At 39.3% G+C, this 23,087-nt stretch overlaps 1 protein-coding gene and 1 pseudogene across 13 annotated transcripts in view; one reads left to right on the top strand and one right to left on the bottom strand.

Annotated features, from left to right (window-relative positions):
- The first annotated feature begins 1,508 nt into the window (after positions 1 to 1,508).
- On the top strand, positions 1,509 to 4,114 carry LOC120319769 (annotated as a pseudogene).
- Positions 4,115 to 8,231: 4,117 nt separating this feature from the next.
- TBC1D30 (TBC1 domain family member 30) overlaps positions 8,232 to 23,087 on the bottom strand; it is a 159,334-nt gene continuing 144,478 nt past the window's right edge. For 11 of the 13 annotated variants that reach the window (XM_039368957.1, XM_039368960.1, XM_039368968.1 and 8 more), the window contains 6 exons: positions 20,773 to 20,878; positions 14,883 to 14,989; positions 14,618 to 14,757; positions 12,577 to 12,783; positions 12,336 to 12,392; positions 8,232 to 10,558 (listed from right to left, as the gene is read on the bottom strand). In XM_039368957.1, the coding sequence (XP_039224891.1) occupies positions 9,837 to 10,558; positions 12,336 to 12,392; positions 12,577 to 12,783; positions 14,618 to 14,757; positions 14,883 to 14,989; positions 20,773 to 20,878 (1,339 nt within the window). In that variant the 3' untranslated portion in view covers positions 8,232 to 9,836. The remainder of the gene's footprint in view (positions 10,559 to 12,335; positions 12,393 to 12,576; positions 12,784 to 14,617; positions 14,758 to 14,882; positions 14,990 to 20,772; positions 20,879 to 23,087) is intronic. The other 2 variants (XM_039368958.1, XM_039368969.1) reach the window with 1 other exon arrangement.

Consider the following 23,087-nt stretch of genomic DNA (forward strand, 5'->3'; position numbering starts at 1 on the left):
CCGGCAAAGGATAAGGACCGCCTGCAGTCGGTAAACGCCGGGGCTTCGGAGGGTATGCCTGGACCCTGGAAAGGGGAGGGAGTCACTGGGGCGGGCGAAAGGTTGCGTCGAGGAAGAGGAAGGGCAGCTCTGCTTCTGCTGCGGCAATGGGACCCGCGGCGGTGAACGTGAAGGGGGCGTTTTAGAAATTGCTACTGGTGGGCTTCTTCTAGGTTGGTGGTAAGAAGCGTTTGCCTCGTGGGAAAACTGGCCCGCAAACTGGCCCTTGATACAGAGGCTTGGTGTGGTTTTTAAATCCTCCCTTTCAACATCCCGAAGCCTTCAAGATGTTTACATACAGTTGATTGGTCCTGCCAGAGTTCATCAGGTGCCTGGTTTGCAAACGACAGTAATATAGTATTACTAATGGATTTTTATTTTTTAAGCATAGTGATAAAATCCTTTCTGGTCTGAAGGCTTGTTTTAAAGGGCTTTCTTTTTGTTGACTTTGTTCTCTTCCAAAAGAAGCTTGTGGTGCATGGTTTAGACTTGGCAACTTTTTCATCAGTAAATCTTGGCTTAAGTTGAGACTCTTTTGACTATTTTAAAAGTAATTCCAGTCACCTTTGTAGTTTTCCTAGAAATTACAAGAGAAATGTTTTTTTTTTCTAATTACAACCTGTGTCATTTGGGGGTGGCCATGTCCACCAGATGCAGAGCTGCAGATACCCAGAATTGGTCCTGCAACCTTCCATTGTCTCCCACTGACTCAGATCCACTTAAAAAATATTCCTGTACTCTGCTTTTTTCCAAGTACAAACAAATGCTCAAAGAATTCAGCTTGGACTTTGGAAGGAGGTGGCATCAGTATGTTGATGGCATTTTGCTTGCCTTGTGTTTGGCCCAGAATTAGTGTCTGAGATCAGTAAGGGGTTGGGAGGGAGCCAGTCAACTAGCTGAGCTGATTGTGCAGTCAAATGGTGTCAGTCTGCTTTCCTTTCCTCCTGAATGAATCTTCTTCACCTGGATGCCCTCTTGATGTGTGGATTAGAATTTGCCTCAACTGATGCTATCAGCCGGTCATCTGGAGATACAGATCTTTGATACAGTTTTGGTAACTTCTGCAATGTGCTGCCTATGACTTCTGGTTTGTGGTTTGGTGATGTCTGTGTTTTCTTGCAGATGTTTCGTTACCAAACTAGGTAACATCAAACTAGGAAATACCGTATTTTCCGGCGTATAAGACGACCCCCAACGTTTGAGAAGATTTTCAGGGTTTAGAATCCTAAACCCTGAAAATCTTCTCAAAAGTTGGGGGTCGTCTTATACGCCAGAAAATATGGTATTCCATTTCTAGTTTAAGTTTCTGTTACTACTAAACCTGTTTTAAGACTTTTATCAATTTACAATTTCCATAATCAAATATTCTTTTACTTCAACAGATTATCACTTCAATTATCTCTTCCAGATATGTTCAAGTTCTTAATCTCTCTCATCCCTCTTTTAATCACCAGTCTCATTTATATCTTCTTCCAATAAAAACTAACTTAGTTTTAAAAAGAAACAATGTTAAACCTTACTTCATTTCAATTCATTACACAAACTTCAAATCACATCCAAATAATTATCATACCTTACCAGATAATATTATTATACACAAAAATTACCTAATTAATTTAAGCACTTCAAAGTTCCAGTCTAAAAACTCAACATTTTTTCAATTCAAGTACATATATATGTCTATATATTGAGCAGATTCTGCCTACACTCCCTGAGATTGGGTGGTGCATCTTGGGCTCCCAAATCATGATGAATACTTAGTTATGTGGCCACCTAAATATGGACTTGTGTTTTCTCATGGTCTCAGATCTCTGGCTAAAAATCTGAATTGCATGAGCCCGGTTTCTTTCCCAGGATAGTTGAGTTGATTTTCCACTAAAGGGGTAAGACTCCTCCCATGGAGTTGGTGATTGCTGGCTGTGAAGTTCTGGGAGTTGAAGTCCACATGCCATAAAATTGTCAAGGTTGAGAAACACTGGGTTTGAAAATAGAACAACACAGAGAATGGTAAATCATAGGAAACTTTAATGAACTGTTTTGATTGAACTATGCCATGTGTCATGTTTTGTATTATTAAAGCTATTGTTACATATTTTCACTAGCAAACCATTCAAGACAATGGATCCGAAGAGCATCAGGAGAAGGAAATACAGTGAGGATTTCCTACAATATGGCTTCACGTCTATTTGTACAGCGGGAATCAAGAAATCGCAGTGTGTACTATGCTCTGAAGTATTGTCAACAGAATCAATGAAGCTGAACAAACTTAAACGGCATTTTGAGACCAGGCATCAAAGCTATGCTGGCAAGGACATAAACTATTTCAGATCCAAAGCTGAAGAAAGGCAGACTTGACATTGGTGGCAAGTACCAGAAGCAAAATGTAGCAGCCCTTGCAGGGTCATATTTGGTGGCACTCAGAATCGCCAGAGCCATGAAGCCTCACACTATTGCAGAGGAGTTACTGTTGCCAGTGGCCAAAGACCTTGTTCGAGTTATGATCGGAGAAGAATTTGTGACAAAATTGAATGCAGTTTCCTTGTCCAATGACACTGTCCGCAGAAGAATAGATGACATGTCTGCTGATATTCTTGATCAGGTAATCCAAGAAATTAAATCTGCTCCACTTCCAATATTTAGTATTCAACTTGATGAATCTACAGACATTGCAAACTGTTCCCAGTTATTGGTTTATGTGAGGTATATTAATGATGGCGACTTTAAAGACGAGTTTCTGTTTTGCAAACCTCTTGAAACAACTACTACTGCACGTGATGTATTTGACAAAGTTGGTTCATTTCTGAACGAGCATAACATATCTTGGGAAAAGGTTTGTGGTGTTTGCACAGATGGTGCTCCAGCTATGCTAGGATGTAGATCTGGATTTCAACGTTTGGTACAGAATGAGTCACTAAAAGTCATCGGAACTCACTGTATGATTCATCGGCAAATATTAGCAACAAAGATGCTGCCACAAGAATTACGAGAAGTAATGAAAAGCGTCATAAATTGTGTCAACTTTGTAAAGGCAAGCAGCTTAAACACAAGATTGTTTTCACAACTGTGCAACGAGCTGGATGCGCCAAACAATGCTCTGCTATTTCACACTGAAGTGAGATGGTTGTCGAAAGGAAAAGTTTTAAAACGTGTTTTTGAGCTTCGTGATGAACTCAAAGCATTTTTTATTCAGAAAGAAAGATCGCAGTTTGAAGCTATTTTCAGCGATAACAGCGAACTGCAGAAAATAGCTTACTTAGTTGACATCTTTGCCATCTTGAATGAGTTAAATTTATCACTGCAAGGACCAAATGCAACGTGCCTTGATTTGACTGAAAAGATCCAATCATTCCAAATGAAACTGCAGCTTTGGCAAAAAAAATTGGATAAAAATAAAATTTTCATGTTGCCTACCTTATCTGCTTTCTTTGAGGAACATGACATTGAACCAGACAACAGGATTACGTTGATAAAATCTGTTAAAGAACACATGTGCATGCTTGCAGATGAAACCTCATCGTACTTTCCAAATCTACCTGACATCCCATTTGCACTTGCCAGAAGCCCATTCACAGTCAACGTTGAAAATGTTCCTGAGACAGCACAAGAGGAGTTCATTGAGCTTATTAACAGTGATGCAGCGAAAACTGATTTCTCCACAATGCCAGTTACAAAGTTCTGGATCAAATGTTTGCAGTCATATCCTGTTCTGTCTGAGACTGTGTTGCGCCTACTTGTTCCATTTCCAACAACATATCTTTGTGAAACAGGGTTTTCCAGCTTGTTGGTTATCAAGTCTAAATACAGAAATAGACTTGTTGTGGAAGATGATCTTCGGTGTGCTCTTGCAAAGACTGCCCCGAGAATTTCTGATCTGGTGAAAAGTAAGCAACCTCAACCTTCACACTGATGTTGGTTTTTTATGCATACTGTTGAAAAATGTAGCAATGAAGTTTACTGTTGTTTGTTATATTAAGACTGTTACCCATGCTACACCATGCTTCCACACAAAATTTCATTGTTTTGTAATTAAAAATAAATATTTAACAATATATAATTACATATTGTTTTTGTGATTAATCACTATGCTTTAATTATGTTCAATGCAAAAACATCCTGCATATCAGATATTTACATTGCAATTCAGAACAGTAGCAAAATTAGTTATGAAATAGAAACTAAAATAATTTGATGGTTGGTGGCCACGCCCACTTGGTGGCCACGCCCACTTGGTGGCCACGCCCACTTGGTGGCCACACCCACTTGGCCACACCCCTGGGGTCACCACAACATGGGGAACTGTATTATGGGGTCACGGCATTAGAAAGGTTGAGAACCACTGCACTAAATGAAGTTAGGCAGGCATACAAAGCACAAGCCGATAAAAAAAGGAGAAATGGTGTACTTATCTACAAAATACCTAAAGTCCCTACAACCCTGTAAAAAACTTGGACCAAAATATATAGGGCCTTTTCCAATTAAAAGAATCATAAACCTAGTAACAGAATTAGAATTACCCAAAAATTTCAGGCAAATACACCTAATTTTTAATTGCAGCTTGTTGAAAAGAGAACATCAGTCATCTTTACGGCCAAAAATCCCACCACCACCACCTCCAATCATGGTGGAGGGAGAACAACACTTCGAAATAAAGGAAATCCTTGACTCTAGGAGATATCATGGACCGACTCAGTACCTAGTTGCATGGAAACATCTCCCTGCCTCACAAAACAAATGGGTCCATAAACGTCATGTCAGAGCCCCGAAGCTATTAAAGAAGTTTCACACAGAGTATCCTAACAAGCCTGACTAACTTTTATACCTGTTTTGTTTTCTTCCAGGTGGATCTATCTTATTTTTAAGGGGGCAGGATGTCAGAATCCAATTATATTTCATCCCTAGTTATTAACTATGGAAAACCCCATTCCTGCCTTCCCTGGATTCTGTCATATGATGAAGGGTAGGGGGTGAACAAAGGGGCTTTATGGCCCTTATTTCCTTCAGTACACTTCAAAGAAACTGGATGTGGATACCACCAAAAGGACTAACCATAACAATGGGGCTATTAGCTTTCATGTACTCCTCTCTGAAGTCTACCTCCTGTCGGCAGTGAGAGAAAAAGGGTGGGAATGTAATGCCTGGGACTATCGCTGGAAGAAGGGGGTGATGGGGGGGCTACTGGGGAACCCCTTAAAACCTTGAATGGGAGAACTTGGACCCCAAATCCTGTCTAGAACGCATGCAACCAGTTTCTCTTAATAAAGATGCTTGTTGGAAGAAAGATTCCAAGAGTTCTGTCTTTTTAAGATGCAAAGTGGGGTGGGTCCTTACAGGGGCAGAGGAAAGAGAGAGGGGGATGACTTGTTCTGTCCCAGTGGGGACAAGGCAAGGTAAGTCAAAAGATGCGGAACTTTCATGCTAACATCTCCTGAAGCCTTGTTATCCCTGCCACAGACTCAGCTGATCCGCCCTCACTCTCTCTTCTCCTCTCTCTCTGGACGATGCTATTCACTTCAAATGATTGGCTACTGAGGCCCGGGAGCCAGGCAGGCGGGCAAGTCTCGACTGCAGCATTTTGTTGCTGTTTTGTGCGCGCGGCACTGGCTGGAAACAGAGCCAAGCAAGCTCTGTGGTTGGAAGTCCCTGCGGCTTGGGAGCCAGGATCTTACTCCTCTCAGTCCCAAATCCCAAGCAGGATTCACCACATTGGGATTGGAAGTGAGCGGTGAGGAGATGGTCTGTCTCTCTTCCTCCCTTTCTCACTGGCTACTGAAGCTCCCTGCTGGGTGCAGTCGGTCTGACGTGGAGGAGGGTCAGGGGCCTTTCAAAGCGTGACATTGCAACGGATGGTAGAGCCTTTCAGGAGAGTGCAGATGAACTGTAGCTCTCCAGATATTGCTAACATACAGCGTTTGCAGTCCCGATGCTAAATGAGAGGTACTGGCATTTCTCTTTGTCAGAATGTGGTGAATCCCCGATTGCCCATCTCTAAGGGAGGAAGTTAAATGATTTGGTAGGTGAATTGGTTCTGTTAGTAAAGAGGGGGGAAGGTGAAGAGAAAAAGAGAAAGAGAGAGAGAAGGAGAGAGGGAGAAAGAGAAAGAGAGGAAAGAGAGGAAAGGGAAAAAGAGAGGAAAAAGAAAGAGGGAGAGAAAGAGGGAGAGGGGGAGAGATAGGAAAGAGAGAGAGGAAAGAGAAAGAGAGAAAGAGGAAAGAGAGGAAAGAAAGGGAGAGGGAGAGGAGAGGGGGGAGAGAGAGGAAAGAGAGAGGAAAGAGGGAGAAGAGACAGAGAAGAAAGAGAGGAAAGAGAAAAAGAGAGAGGGAGAGGAAAGAGAGAGAGAGAAAAGAGAGAAAGAGAGAGGGAGAGGAAAGAGAGAAAGAGGGAGAGAGATGAGAGGGAGAGGAAAGAGAGAAAGAGAAGGGGAAGCACAAGTGCCTCTCTCTCTCTCTCTCTCTCTCACATACACATACACACACACACTGGGGGAAGAGGACTGGCAGACCAAGGGCAGAAAGAAGGAGAGGGAGAGACAAAGAGAGAGAGCCTTTTGACAACTAAAATGAAGAGAACACTGCATATATCCAAACTCGAAATAGCTATTCTAGTTCTCCCTTTATTCTTTGTTAGCAATCTAAAAAATGTATATGTAAATAATACAGTTGGCGACTGCTGTCTGTGGATGGCTCTAGATTGAGCTGATACAGGCAAAAGAAAGAGAAAGATTTCTTTCTCCCATATTTGGGCCGATAGGGTGCATCAAGAAACACTCAAGGTAAATCTTCTCCCCCTGTCTCTTCCCTCCCTGATACAGCTGACAAAGTGAGACAGAGCCTGTGGCCTAGAGGTTAATACAGCTGCCTAACATGCACATAGTCCAGGTTCGAATCTCAGAAGGGTAAGTCTGGCTGAAGAGAATTAAGAAACTCGAAATAGCTATTCCAGTTCTCCCTTTATTCTTTGTTAGCAATCTAAAATATATAAAATAAAGGTAAAAAATGATATATGCAGTGTTATCTTCATTTTAGATATCCAAAGGGTTTCGCGTCTCCCAGTGTTTTGTTTTCGGTGGGAAATGGGTCCAAGTGGCTCTTTGAGTGTTTTGGGTTGCCTACCCCTGCTTTAGTTATAAATAAAAAGCTATATAACATTTAGTGGTGAGGCCATTTCAATATAGGCATCAACTGGAAAGCTGTCTTTGTCCCTTTGGAATGATGTATGGAAGGCTTTTGTTACATGAAGGTTTAAGAATGTTGAAGGTTTAAGAATGTCAATGAAGAAGAGAAGAAAGTTACTCAGTATTTGCATAATCTGGCACAGGCTTTGTCTTCTATCTCAGTACAGGCCCTGGCTGCCCTACCACCTGTCTCTGGCCATTGTTATTCCTGGAGAGTGGGTTCAGGTGAAAAGAACTGTTACCTAGAAATATCAGTCCTGAGTGGTCCCAACCATGCCAAGTCCTCCTGATCTAAGGAATCAAGGCGTGAGTCCATGGAAAGTCCCATCATTCCCTCTCCAGTGACAAGCTCCGCAGCTGAACAACCTGAAAATGAAATTTCAACCTGCCTTGCCTGTTGAACTGTTTCCATCTAAGTAGGAGAAAAACCTCAATGGATTGGACTACCCTGGAAATCATGTTCCTAGAACCTGAACTATGTATTGCAATATTTTTATTCTGCTACTGTTGTTTCCCTTGTACCTTCTTTGGTAGAAGGAAGGACCATGGGCCCAATACTTTAAGGAACAAAAGGGAGTTGTGTTTATAACAAGACTAGATATTTCACTTGCAAAGGGGCAACAGGGTTGCTTGTTATGCTCCTGTCAATACACTAAAGCTTTACCAACAACTTCAAATCTGGACATATGGAGGGACATACAGACATTACCTTTTGGGGAAGAATAACACGAGACATATGGACAAGTGCCAGGATTTTTTTTTTTTTTATGCATGTAAAACTATTGACTATAATCAAGCTAAGTGGACTAAGTGTGGAGACAGGCCTACTCATTTAATGCCAAATATGTTTGCACATCCTACCCAACCTGGCATAATCAAAGGATTCCTGCAGCCCAGTGTGCTTAAAGATAACCAGACCAATGGATTTTTCAGCATCATTTGAACTAGCTATCAATTGAACCAGATACAAATATGAGTTCAAGTTGATTTTCATGAACTGGAAACTACAATTGAGATTTCCTCAGTATCAAATATTTTTTTTTATTGATCTGCCCCCAAAGTATTGTTTCATTTTTAAATGTGAAGCTTGACAGATTCAATTAGAGAACATCACTTCTCATTTTAATTTGACTTGGAAAGTAAAGGACCGCCCAACCAAATGGGCACTCTATTTCATCATTGTGACCCTAAATTGCATTATTAGACCCCAGTCCGACATTACATATAAGGAATATGTCACAGAAATCACTGACAGAATGCGAATGTTGGCTCATGTCCCTGTCCAGACATAGACAGAAGCACTGGATGTTGGAAGTTAGTTTTCGGGAATGTTTGATAATTGGAAAAGGATATTGTTCATTGTGGTTTTGGCCTTAAGAGGGTTGTTGTGTTTACCATGCCTTATTCCGCTTATTCAAAGAATTGTTAGATCCACTATATCCGGACTAACTTTTGCTGCCACTCCTATCTATAACGATAAACCAGCTAAAGCAATGATTTTAAGACCTTTACCTTCTGACTATGCTTCCCTCTTCAGGAGTCCCTAACCCTATTCAGCTTTTATATTAAAAAGGGAGGATTGAAGGGATTTTATTATGCTTAAGGCTTGATATTAGTAGTGATATTTTGTAATCATTTTATATATAACTTTGTTTATTTGCAAGCAGCTTTGTAGGTGCCTTTGTAGGAAAATTATTTACATAAAAGCTAATGTCTCATGCTCTATATACAGGAGACTGCTCACATGAAAAGAACTCAGTAAGAGGAAGGGGAAAAGGAGTTACGGATGGAGACTGGGTTGCCGTGTATGAGTCATCATCATTTTTTTTGTGTGTGTGCTATCTTACGTCTGGTACAAAGACCTGATCTTTTGTTCTGAAAAGGTATAAAAGATGGAAGACATCTTTCATGGTTGTTGCCTCCATCCCTCTACCAGCCATGAAGAGGGATGGGGTCACCCAACTAGTTTTTGATCAAAATAAAAGTTGTTTGCTTGCTGAAACCTCAGCTCAGGAGTTTCTTTGATTCTTTTAAATTCCTGAGTAACGCTGGGACAATTATGAGGCTAAGTGGAAAAACTTACACTACAATGTGTTAATATCTCTCTTAGCCTGATAAAATTATATAAAAAATAGCAGTAGTAGAAAACTGAAAATGAAAATGCTTAAATATATTAGGTGTTAGAATACAGATGACAAGCAAGAACAACACTTTTCTTCTAAGTTGCTAAGGATGTCTGTTAGTAAGCCACTGGAAGTCTTGATAACATTTTTGGATTGTGATAAAAGTTAAAAATTGACCTTCAAGTATTTGAGAATTCTTGACCAAACAGCTTAGAATTAAACTTTCTAGAGTTCTTTCCTATGGCTATTATCTATAAAATGGCAAACATTTCTGAAGCTGCAAGACAATTTTTAATGTGAAAAAGAATTTGCCACTACATTTAAAAAAAAAACCCAATTATTTTTGTATAATATATACATATATTATTTATCTTCATTATTTCCAATGAAAGAATTAAATTAATTAGAAATCCCTTTGGAAGTATAAAGCATAATAAAACCTACAATAATGGTAACTGTAACAATTATAATAAAGTGCCAGTTGTTTTACATATCATCGTTTTTTAAGACCCACTGTTACCACTTGTAGGCTTATTAAAGCTCCTACTCATTTGTGGAAAGTGTACAGTTGGGGTTCTTTCATTTGGGCCATATAATCCTAGATTTCTGGCTGCAGCTGATTTTCTGAGTGGCTTGACACTAGGGAAAGGACAAAAGACTTGTGGCCTAGGCATGCAGGATTTTGTCACTATTCCACTGTCATTGGCTAAACTTGGCAATTCATAACCGTGTGTTTTGTCTTCAGTACCATCTCTACTATTCTGTGTAAGTTCCAAGGTTTCCAACTTCTGCTGGACCACTGATACGTTGGCATTGGAATTGATATTTTTATAAGTTGGTTTAGGAGATTGTCCATCTGTTGAAAGGTTCCCATCACCTTCCACAGTTTTAGATTTATTTGCAGTTTCTTCTTTTGTATTAATACTACTGGCTTTCCCACGTTCACTGTGCTTCTCTATTAGTCCTATTGTATCTCCGTAGCCCAGATGGCCTTTGGCTCGCTCTATGTTCTTTCGGTGTATCCTCATGTGAGTGTGCCATGGAGAATTTAGTTTTGCTTTAATATCTTCATGCGGACCTGGTAACATCTTTCCCCCAGTGTGGCTTGGAACATTGTTTTTGGCAGACTTGCTGGTTTGTTTGATCTTCTTCCCCAGCAGAAGATGGTTGATTACTGAAGAATGATTTACCTGAGAAGGCATAAGATTGGTAACTGGACCTTTATCTGAAATAAAAATAAATGTATTTTAAAGTATATTGTTGAAAGAAATATGGCAAATAGAAAACACATTTTCTGATTGTACTGCAGGCACAAAAGCAAAGACTTGTAGGATTTGAAGCAGAGGAATGTTCATTTCACTTATATTCTACAGCATTATTTTTAAAACCAAACCTAAGGCATCTATCTTGCCCAACAAGTAAACATTGCATTATGTTTGCTGCAGTTTTATTCACTGATAAACAAAATGGCTGTAAAAAATACAAAATATATTCAGAGTACAAAATAGTGAAAGTAATTTTAATTAACATTTCTAAAAATTAAAGGTGTTGTATATAGGAAGCAGCCTTAGAACAATTAGTTTCTCTCTCCCTCTCATTTGCAATAACTAGGAGTGACTCTTCAGAATTTTCTCTCTCCTACCAGAAAATGCCATTCTCTTAGGCACTGCTACTAACTAGAATCAGATTTATTAATTACTGTATAATAATTTTTCCCTGTCACCTATCCCAAAGTAATGCCACATAAAAATACATTTTTGCTAGTTATTAATGTGAAATCTAATATAAATGCTCTAATAATTAGACTGTGAATTAAATTAGTTTTTAGTGAATGAATAAACATCACAATAATAATTTAAGTAATTATGTTTCCATTCCCACTTTGATTAACTAAATCAGTGATGGCGAACCTTTTAGAGACCAAGTGCCCAAACTGCAACCCCAAACCCACTTATGCATCCTCGGGTGCCTGGAGGGTGCACGGCCATTGGGTGGGTGTGGTGCATGGGCTGGGTGTGGCTGCAGTGGTAACGGCAGACTGGGTGGACTAAAAAGTTCAATCAATCAATTCCAACTTTGCAAGATTTTTTTTCCCGCAAGAAGTTGAAATTGACTGATTGATTCAACCTTTTTTTTTTTGCACACGGCGGCGGAGGCCTAAAGGAAAAAGGTTTTATAAAACCCAGCTGAAGGCCTAGGACTGGGGCAACGGCGCACAGGCCCACAGAAAGGGCTCTGAGTGCTGCCTCTGGCACCCGTGCCATAAGTTCGCCACCACTGAACTAAATCATGCCAACAGGATGCTATATATCTTTAACTCATATTTATAAAGCACATAATCAAAAACCATGTCATACCTGATCTTATGCAATTAAGATTGATTAATTTAATATGGTATTCTCAATGTACATCAAAATGTCAAAAATAATCAACATGTAGCTAAACTATATAATTGGAAAAGATTAGTAAAAGGAAGATTTGGCAATCTTGGAAAATGAAAATTTTATTTTGTTTTGACAACATAATTATATTGCACTTCTCAAAATTTTTGAAAAGATACTGTCCTGTAACATGCAGACCACCTATCCTGTGCATTCATCCTTGCAGGTGGAGAGGAGTCCACAATGCAAGATACAATATGCAAACACTTTCATTATTATACCAGTGCAGGAGGTTATTGCAGGAGGGTAAGTGAAAATGTAGGCCTCCATTGTTAATCCCACAGATAGTATGACCATTAACAATTTTGATTTATTCTACATGAAGCAGCATAGCCTGTGAAATAAACATGTTTACCTATATATAATCTTACAGGATTTAGATCAAAATTTTTTATACACTTAATCAACTTAATCGTGTAATACTTCAGTAGTTCAGACTGCTGCTTAGTACCTAGTTAGGTGTTTAGAAATTTGTATTCCAAATCCAAGGATGCCAGAAATGTTAGTGAAATCAATACCTAAGACCCCTGGAGCCCAAATAGCACAGATATCTTTAAATACCATTATTCAGCTGGTCCCTGGGATCTAAAACTATCCCAAGGTCATCATCTTCATACCCTAACAAAAGAAAAACAAAGATTATAAACTCTTTTATAAGTAGCTTTTCATCATCAGAAAAGATCTCATCTTTTCCCCCCTTCTCCTTCTTCTTATACACTATAAACTAAACTGAATACAAATGTGATTTGCTTCGTAATACAAATAGAACTTGAACTAATAATTGCTTCCAATTATTAATTACCTGCTGTGATGTACACATGATGAACCTGCTGTTGCTGCTTCCTTTTTATACGAGAATACTGTCTTTTCAATGCATTGATGTCAGTGGTCATACGTTCCATCATCATACTGTTAAAAGCTGCATGATATTCATTTCGGCAAGCATTTATTGCACCAGGACTTAATTCTGCAATGTTACTCAAGCCTGAACTCTCCTCTTGATTATAGTCTGGGAAAAACATTACAAATATATCAGCCAGGTCATATACAGTTGATACAGTTGAAGTTACCCCTGATATTTCCACTTAATTGAATTAGAAAACTTATAAGTCCTACATACAGAAGCTATCCAGAATCAAAAACTGTATATACCGTACTTTCCGGCGTACAAGACGACTTTCACAAGCTTTAAAATTGGCACCGAAGACGGGGGTCGTCTTATATGCCGAGTCGTCTTATACGCCAGAAATAATGGTAGTTTCCGGTGTATAAGACGACTTTCTAGGCATGCGACTCGGCACCGAAGACGGGGGTCGTCTTATACGCTGGGTCGCCTTATACGCCGGAATATACGGTACACTGAGAAATTACTGCTTTATTAGTGATAAATATTTGACTGAGAATTACAGGTTATTTTAAAATGTAGTGTACAGTAAGCCATGGAAATCAAGAGGGATAAGAACGATACTGATAAAAAACTCAATTCCTTAATGAACTCATAAGATCCAATCATCGTATTATATGAATGTAAGTGGGAACTTCTTAACTGAAGATATGAATGTAGGTGGGGACTTCTCAACTGAAGATCCATTTCTCTATTTAAAATATTACTATGTTTCTCCAAAAATAAGATCCGGTCTTATTGGTCCAAAAAACTCATTAGAGCTTATTTTCAGGGGATGTCTTATGGGAGGCAGCGAGGGCACGGGAGGCGAAGATGTCCAGCAGCAGCTGCGGCCCACCGGCCCCTTGGCCGGTGCACTCCAGGGTTGCAAAGCCCATACAGTGCAGGTGAGTGGGAGCACTGCTACTGCCAGGTTGGCCCCTGCTGGATGTGCTGCACAGCCACCCGCCCACTCTATTCACCGTCTATTTGCTCGTGGCTGCAATGGCTTACAGCGCTTCTCAGGGCAGATGCTTCGGAGGTGAGGGCAGTGTCTTCAGGCAAGAAGGAGAGGCGGGGGCAGCCCAAGGACTGGGTGGCGCATGCCTCCCCTGCTGCCTCCCTCCACCTGGCAGACACCCGCCAAAGCTGTGCAGAGCAGGGGAAGTGTGCGCCATCTGGTCCTTCGATTCCCCAGCCTGTCTGCACCATTCTCCTCATCTGAAGATGCGTTCCACCAGCACTGCCCTCGCCTCCCAAGCATCTACCCTGGGAAGCCCTGTAAGCCCTGTGGTTGTGGGCAAGCATATGGTGAAACAGTGGGTGGGTGGTTAACTAGGGCTTATTTTTCGAATAGGGCTTATAGTAACATAAAAATCATGCTAGGGCTTATTTTCTCGTTGGGTCTTATTTTCAGGGAAACATGGTATTTTCAGTGTCTGTAAACTATGATGGTTAGGCTGGCATCATAATGTCACCTGCAGGGCTATGATTTGTATTTTTATACTCTTTGGGGAGGGGCAATGCCTTTCAGTGAATTTACAAATAAAAACTTCATTATATCCAAAAGTAATATAATATTTATGCATATCAATAGAAATGCAGGCATGGGCAGAGATCTTGCTTCAGTTTTTGGATGTTTTCCTGCCAAGTTCCAATAGTGCAATGGTAGAAGATCTAGGATATGCAAAAAGTAGGGTTCAGGGGGCCACATTTTGATTTTTATATTGTCTAACCTTGCCATAGAGGCTAATGTACTACACACCCTGGACACACCACATCACTATCTTAAAGGCCACACAACTGTAGTGACTTTTTATTTGCATATTTTATTATCATCGGCTGGGAATAAGAATTAAAACATCATGCTTGAGGAAATGAAATTAGCCTCAGCAGCAAAGCCTTGTATACCAGTTGAATCCCCAATAAAATTATTGAAATTTCAGAAATTAATATTTACCTTTGAAATGCTTTTGATAGTTCTGTAGTTCTGGAGCCAAAAATCCACTAAATGATCCAAGACATCCAATAACATTTGCTATAGAGTCTTCATCACCTATTTCATTCTCTTCATCACTGTCTTTTATTTTTCCAAGTCGGCTAAAAAACCAGAGCACACAGATATGACTTTCTAGGATGATGAGGTGTAAGCCAAAATAATGTGAGCGATTCCTCAAGCTGTTTCTTTCTTTACTTACACCCGAAATAGTCAGAAGATGCCTTACCTTGCAGTTGATTTTACCGTAGCAGGAAATGGTGTAATGTTATATGTATATTTCTCTCTTAATTCAGATAGCTGAGGGAAGGGGAACTGGGCCATAGAATAAACCATCTATGAAAAAGAGAGGAAAGAAACCAAAGAAAAGAATACTTTTAGGACACTTTTCATGCAAACTCAAATACAAGATAATCCACCTACATTTGCAAGATTAGACATTGCCTTTTGCACATTTACAAAAGCAAATATAAAAACCTTGATTATTACTAATGCAACAAACATTGCTTGCAGGAACTACAAAGAATAATCCACAAGAAATATAACCAGTCAAGTCCTGGAGTTAACAAGAGTGTTAGGGTGAAAATAATGAAAATGCTGTGAATGCATGTATTTCTTGCATTCGAAGGAATTTGTATGCAGAGCAAACTATGCATATGTATATACAACTACTTATTTTATACCTTAATGCATTTATCTTCAATGCCTTAGAAGTCTTAACTTGTTGTTGTTAATTGCGAAGTCGTGTCCGACCCATCGCAACCCCATGGACAACGTTCCTCCAGGTCTTCCTGTCCTCTACCATCTTCTGGAGTCCATTTAAGTTCTCACCTACTGCTTCAGTGACTCCATCCAGCCATCTCATTCTCTGTCGTCCTCTTCTTCTATTGCCCTCAATCTTTCCCAGCATTAGGCCTTCTCCAGTGAATCCTTCCTTCTCATTAGGTGGCCAAAGTATTGAGTTTCAACTTCAGGATCTGGCCTTCTAAAGAGCAGTCGGGGTTGATCTCTTCTAGGACTGACCGGTTTGAACGCCTTGCAGTCCAAGGGACTCGCAGGAGTCTTCTCCAGCACCATAGTTGAAAGGCCTCAATTCTTTGCGCTCAGCCTTTCTTATGGTCCAACTTTCACAGCCATACATTGCAACTGGGAAAACCATGGCCTGGACTATACGCACTTTTGTTGGCAGGGTGATGTCTCTGCTTTTTAGTATGCTGTCTAGATTTGCCATAGCTTTCCTCCCCAGGAGCAAGCGTCTTTTAATTTCTTGGCTGCAGTCCCCATCTGAGGTGATCTTTGAGCCCAGAAAAATAAAATCTGTCACTACCTCCATTTCTTCCCCATCTATTTGCCAGGAATTGAGAGGGCCGGATGCCATGATTTTGGTTTTCTTAATGTTGAGTTTCAAGCCAACTTTTGCACTCTCCTTCTTCACCCGCATCAAGAGGCTCTTTAGTTCCTCTTCACTTTCTGCCATTAGAGTGGTATCATCTGCATATCTTAGGTTGTTGATATTTCTCCCGGCAATCTTAATTCCAACGTTTGATTCATCTAGCCCTGCCTTTCTCATGATGTGCTCTGCATATAAGTTAAATAGGCGGGGCGCAGTATACAGCCTTGCTGGACTCCTTTTCCAATTTTGAACCAATCAGTGGTTCCGTGTCCAGTTCTCACTGTTGCTTCTTGACCCGCATATAAGTTTCTCAAGAGACAAATGAGATGGTCTGGTACTCCCATCTCTTTAAGAACTTGCCACAATTTGTTGTGATCCACACAATCAAAGGCTTTTGCATAGTCCATGAAGCAGAAGTAGATGTTTTTCTGGAACTCCCTAGCTTTCTCCATGATCCAGCGTATGTTGGCAATTTGATCTCTAGTTCCTCTGCCTCTTCGAAATCCTGCCTGTACTTCTGGTAGTTCTCTATCTACATACTGCTGGAGTCTAGCTTGTAGGATTTTAAGCATAACTTTACTAGCATGTGAAATGAGTGCAATGGTGCGATAGTTTGAACATTCTTTGGCATTGCCTTTCTTTGGAATTGGAATGTAAACTGACCTTTTCCAATCCTGTGGCCAATGTTGAGTTTTCCAAATTTGCTGGCAAATTGAGTGTAGCACTTTTACTGCATCGTCTTTTAAGATTTTGAATAGCTCAGCTGGAATACTGTCACCTCCACTAGCTTTGTTGTTGCTCAGATTTTCTAAGGCCCATTTCACTTCACATTCTAGGATGTCTGGTTCGAGGTCAGTGACCACCCCATCGTGGTTATCTGGGATGTTAAGCTCATTCTTGTATAGTTTTTCTGTGTAGTTTTGCCATCTCTTCTTAATCTCTTCTGCCTCTGTTAGGTCTCTGCCATTTTGGTCCTTTATCATGCCCATCTTTGCATGAAATGTTCCCTTCATATCTCCAATTTTCTTGAAGAGATCTCTGGTCCTCCCTATTCTGTTGTTTTCTTCTATTTCTTTGCACTGTTCATTTAAGAAGGCATTCTTATCTCTTCTAGCTACTCTCTGGAATTCTGCATTCAATTGGGTGTATTTTTCTCTTTCTCCCTTGCCTTTCGCTTCCCTTCTTTCCTCAGCTATTTGCAAAGCTTCCTCAGACAGCCATTTTGCTTTCTTGCATTTCTTTTTCTTTGGGATGGTTTTAGTTGCTACCTCTTGTACAATGTTGCGAACTTCCATCCATAGTTCTTCAGGCACTCTGTCTATCAGATCTAATTCCTTAAATCTATTTGTCACCTCTACTGTATATTCATCAGGAATATGATTTAGTTCATACCTGAGTGGCCTAGTGCTTTTCCCTACTTTTTTCAATTTAAGCCTAAATTTTGCAACGAGAAGCTCATGATCTGAGCCACAGTCAGCTCCTGGTCTTGTTTTTACTGACTGTATAGAGCTTCTCCATCTTTGGCTGCAGAGCACATAGTCAATCTGATTTCTATGTTGACCGTCTGGTGATGTCCATGTGTAGAGCCGTCTCTTGGGTTGTTGGAAAAGAGTGTTTGTTATGACCATCGTATTCTCTTGACAAAATTCTATTAGCCTGTGCCCTGCTTCATTTTGTACTCCAAGGCCAAACTTGCCTGTTATTCCGGTTATCTTTTGGCTTCCTACCTTAGCATTCCAATCCCCCATGATGATAAGGACATCATTTTTTGGTGTTAATTCTATAAGGTGCTGTAGGGCTTCATAAAACTGGTCAATTTCATCCTCTTCAGCACCAGTGGTTGGAGCATAGATTTGGACTATTGTGATATTGAATGGTTTGCCTTGGATTCGAATTGAGATCATTCTGTCATTTTGGGGATTGTATCCCAGTATTGCTTTTCCTATTCTTTTATTGACTATGAAGGCTACTCCATTTCGTCTGAGGGATTCTTGCCCACAGTAGTATACCTGATGGTCATCTGAGTTAAATTCACCCATTCCTGTCTATTTTAGTTCGTTGATTCCTAAGATGTCGATGTTCAGTCTTGTCATCTCTTTTTTGATTACGTCTAGCTTGCCTTGATTCATGGATCTTACGTTCCAGGTTCCTATGGAGAAAAAGTCTTTACAGCATCGGACTTTCCTTTCACCACCAGATATATCCACAGCTGAGCGTCCTTTCGGCTTTGGCCCAGTCGCTTCATTCTTTTTGGCGCTACTAGTACTAGCCCTCTGCTCTTCCCCAGTAGCATATTGGACACCTTCCGACCTGAGGAGCTCATCTTCCAGCGTCATATCTTTTTGCCTTTTAGTACTGTCCATGGGGTTTTCATGGCAAAGATACTGGAGTGGTTTGCCATTTCCTTCTCCAGTGGATCACATTTTGTCAGAACTCTCTGCTATAACCTGTCCATCTTGGGTGGCCCTGCACGGCATAGCTTATAGCTTCATTGAGTTACGCAAGCCCCTTCGCCACGACAAGGCAGTAATCCATAAAGGGGAAATCTTAACTATATGATTTCAATTTTAAAGAAACAATCTGTATCAATAGAAACAGGTATACTTGTAGAAAAATATCTATTATAAAGAAACTCTCTTTTATGAATTTCTCAATATCACAACACTAACAAATATGATATGCCTCCTATTAGCCGGAAGCCTATATCAGTCAAGGATTGATTAGAATATTGGATTAAGATGATGGAAATCCACATTTAAATTCCCATTAAATCACTAGATTCATTAAGTTACTTTGTGCTAATATTTGTGCTAATGGTTTAAGCTTGTTCGGTGGAATTATTATAGTATATTATATTATAATAAGAATACAACCCTGTCATGTCAAGTTGATTTCTCATTTTTTCAGTACTTCCACTGTTAGTCATCCAATAAATAATCAAAACTACCAAGATTTCATTAAGGCTGATATAAGACAGTAATATTAATAAAAGTTGAAAACTTGAAAATGCTTATAATACATACTCAGGACTGAAACACATTGATAGAGCAGTTTTGGAATTTATAAGCCTGGCTAATAAAGTCTTCATAGAGTAGAGGGAGCAAAATATCTTTAGATTTACAGTATTTTTTCAAAAACTCATTTTGGTCCTTTATTTTGGCCAGTTAATTTTTCATGCACAATCTTTCACATTCATGTGAAAAATATGGAAATTGAATTGTCTTTATAAAATAAATGTATATATACTGCTTCATTTTAGATATTTTTATTAGAATATACTGAATCCTTAATCTCAAATATTGTTCTAAATATAAGCCTCTGCAAACTAAAATTATGGACTAATAGATGTTGCAATTTTAAGAAATGAATAAAAGGCATAGAGTAAATAACGGCAGATGAAATTTTGAAAGCAATAATATGGGGAAAATTTCTAGATTACATTACATTTTAAAAATTAAATAAGATATTAATTGAACACATTTGGCTTAATATGCAAATCTGTTAGACCTCAAACTGTATATCTTGCATGAAAACTGAGAAAAATCCCACATTGTACTGATTGTGGCGGGCTAGCAATTCAGCAGCACAAAATCACCAAATGTGTAAACAACTCCTCCCCCATGCACTGCAAGCCTAAATTCTGCCTCTCCACATTAGTTTGATCATCTCTTCATTATTATTGTACCACTTCCTTTCCTGAGGAGGGGGAGGAGGTGTGAGAGAATCTGAAAATTATTTCAATAGCAACCTTTTTCTTAGTCTGTCCATAAATGAAACAGTGATCATATCATTTCATTAGTGTTGTTGATCGCCAGACAGTGAATGGATTTTTAAATCTCTCACACAAACACGCACACATACACACATCTTGTTTTTGTTTCTAACTATAGCAGATTATTCTTCTGAAATGAAGTACATAATTTTCACTTCCTCAGCAATATAATCCAAATATAGACTTAGCTGTTGAAAGAAGAGGATAAGGATTCACTACCTTATCTGAATTAGATTAATTTTGTTCTGACAAATACCAGGGGGCTAAGAAATCTGGACTGAAAACAATACAGATTTGTTTTTTTGATGCTATTCAGTGCATTTTTGAAGCCTGGATTGGTAGTCATAAAAGACTGTACATTGTGATTTTCCACATCAGTCAAAACCACTAAAATTGACTGGAGAGCAATTTAAACTGACATTTGTCACATATTTCTCATTATATAGCAGTGCTTCTCAGTCCTAGTTATGTTACAATTTGTTCCTTAGCCAAATGCATTGCTATACAAACTAACATCTAAAACATTATCAAGAATAGACAGAGCTACATGGACAACCATTGTATATGTTTTAAAAGCATAATAATATTGTATTATTCATAAGATTCTTTTTTGCTTTGATACACTTGCCAAACCTAGATAGAAAGTAAACAATACCCTAATGCATCCTGTTAGTAATAATAGAATGATATGCTTTGAGAGAGCTGTTAAGAATTTTACTAGACTTTTAATAGTTACTGAACATAGCAAGTTGGAATTCATTTCAATTGTTAGCCCAATTTTATCACTGACTGATAGACAGCAGTTCCGCTGGGATTGAAGAGATCTTTCTCAGCTTTACTTAGAAAAGTCAGGGATTGAGTCTTTGACTCTATGACTTAATTAACTTTTAATATTTTTAACAAGATGTATCAAGTTGGTTTAAAGCCAATCTAATTTCATATTTTCTTACTAACCTGCATGAGTTCATTGCTATCAACAAGTTTATCTTCCAGCATCTCCTGCGTTAATTTTCCCATGGTGCCATAGAAGTCATCTGCAGTTTCACAAGAATTGATCTGCCTGCATCACAACACAAATATTTCTGTTGCTATATATGTTGTAATCCCATATTGTACATTATTTGCTTTATTAAGCTGTTTTTCTTGTTTCCTTAGGACTACATTTAAGGCTACATTTAATGACAGCCTAAACAGATAACTACAAAAATGTTGCTTCTTCAAGGATGGCTTGAGAACAGTACCCTGGCCTAGGATAATTACCGGTATCATAGTAGTGGCAGAGAATAAAGATATGGTGATATCCAGTTACACAAGGACAGAGAAATTAAGCATTTAACAGTTTTTGTCCCTTCTGGAAGTCTTTATCAGCAATCAATTATTGGAGAGATAAGCCCTTCAAAGAACCTGATCTTTAGTCTCAGTAGTGTCAGGTCAGTCCTATAAAGCAGAGATCATCTATGATTTGACTGAAGTGAGAAACTACATTGGCCAGTGAAATAGTCACTTATTTAGGGAAGCAAGTATGCTGATATGGGTCACATCTGTTTTGGCTGGATATTCTGAAGCTGAAGGAGTAAAAAATGTGGTGTAGCTGTGATTCTTGAAAACAGTGTACTCCTTAACAACTGTGACAAAACTGTATTTTTCAGCATGAGCACCTTGGTTTGCAATTAGGAATAAATCAAAGATTTTGTTAATTTATTGTGTTGCGCTATAGTCTGAAAAAATTCCTAACTGACCAATGGGAATTGTATTTGATGTCTGAAACTCCTGGATTTCAATATCCATTTTAAGTTTTGTCTAGAAAAATTTAGGAATTCATAGCAGCTATAATAAGGATGCTCTATCCCAATTGATAACAGGTACGATAAATGATGTAGATTATATATTTTGACATTTTTTTCTAATCAGGGGGATGTTCTGTTAGTGGGAAAGCCTCAAGTTTCTCCTTTGTCATGGATGGAGCCCCATTGGATTAGTGGTTGTACTTCACTTTTATTGAGGGTCAGTGGGCTTATTAAGATGAGCTGCCTGAAACATTTATTGTACTCAGCTAGTTACCAAGTGAAGGGTTCTGGAACAAAGGGAAATTGTTTAGTCTAACTGTTGCTTTCTTGCTTTTTGTAATCAGTTTTTGCACCAGAAAAATTTCATGCAAGTGTGGGACACATGTACATGGATGGGATATACTGAAGGAGGGAATAAGGGAGTGTACAGGAATGATTGATGTCTTTCTTATGATGTAATGGCTCTGTTGTCTGATTTTCATTGGCTAACAAAGTTTATAAAGCAATGCTACCAACTTTCTAAGGCATGGCACTTCTGGACATAACTCTGCAGTGTTCCAGATTGTTGGCCACCCAGCTGCTTAATTTGATCAAATAAAGTGCTGCTTGATCAAGAAGTCTCTGCTTGGGTATCTAATTAAATTGATATGGTATCTCAAGTTTAAGTAAGGGACTGGGACTTTACATTTCTGGTGAACTGAACAGGGACTTGAAAGTTTTTTTTCTTCAAGGTTGTTTCTCATTGAGACTCCCTGTGAATGAGTTCCGTTGTAACTACAACCTTCAGGCATGATATCCAGGAAAACTGGTGTGGCCAAAAGATAAGGTGAAGAGCAAGAAACCGTTTAAGCACAAGACAAGAGAAAACAGGTTAAACAATGGGGAAACAGGCAAGGCAAATGAAAAGGAGGGGCCGTGTTTCCAGTAGGCCGTGTGTTAGCCCATTGGAAAGCACTGAAATTTGCCTGGAAAAAGCATGAAAATGAAATATCTGTATGTGAAACTGTGTATGCAAGCAGTTTGAATGGAACTGAATGTGTGAGTATGCTGAATGTGCAAGTGTATGTGTGTGTGTTTGTGTGAAATGCCTGAAAGGCAGGAATTTAGTTGCCTGCAATGTGAGATTGCTGGAAGAAATTGGGAATCATGAAAACTGTGTGACTGTGAAGGACCCCCCCCCCCCGGAGATTGAGAGAGAGAGTGTGTGTGTGTGTCATGGTTCTGACAGATGAAACTCTTCAAAGAACTTCGAAGCATTGTTTACCTTAAAGAATCTTTATTCGAGTAGCATAACATCGGCATGTACATAGTCCAAGCCAAAATCTGAATTCCCCTCCCCTAGCACATAGTATCAAAGCACAATTCCCTCCTTTGATTAACAGTCATAAATCACATTCTCCAATTAGTTTGACATGCTGGCTTTCCCTTCAGTTCTTCAACCCGCCATTTCTTATTATCTCTTATTACAAAAAAACCTTGGTT

The sequence above is a fragment of the Crotalus tigris genome, unplaced genomic scaffold (assembly GCF_016545835.1).
Source record: "Crotalus tigris isolate CLP2741 ecotype Arizona unplaced genomic scaffold, ASM1654583v1 scf7180000020961.217079, whole genome shotgun sequence".
Lineage (NCBI taxonomy): Eukaryota > Metazoa > Chordata > Lepidosauria > Squamata > Viperidae > Crotalus > Crotalus tigris.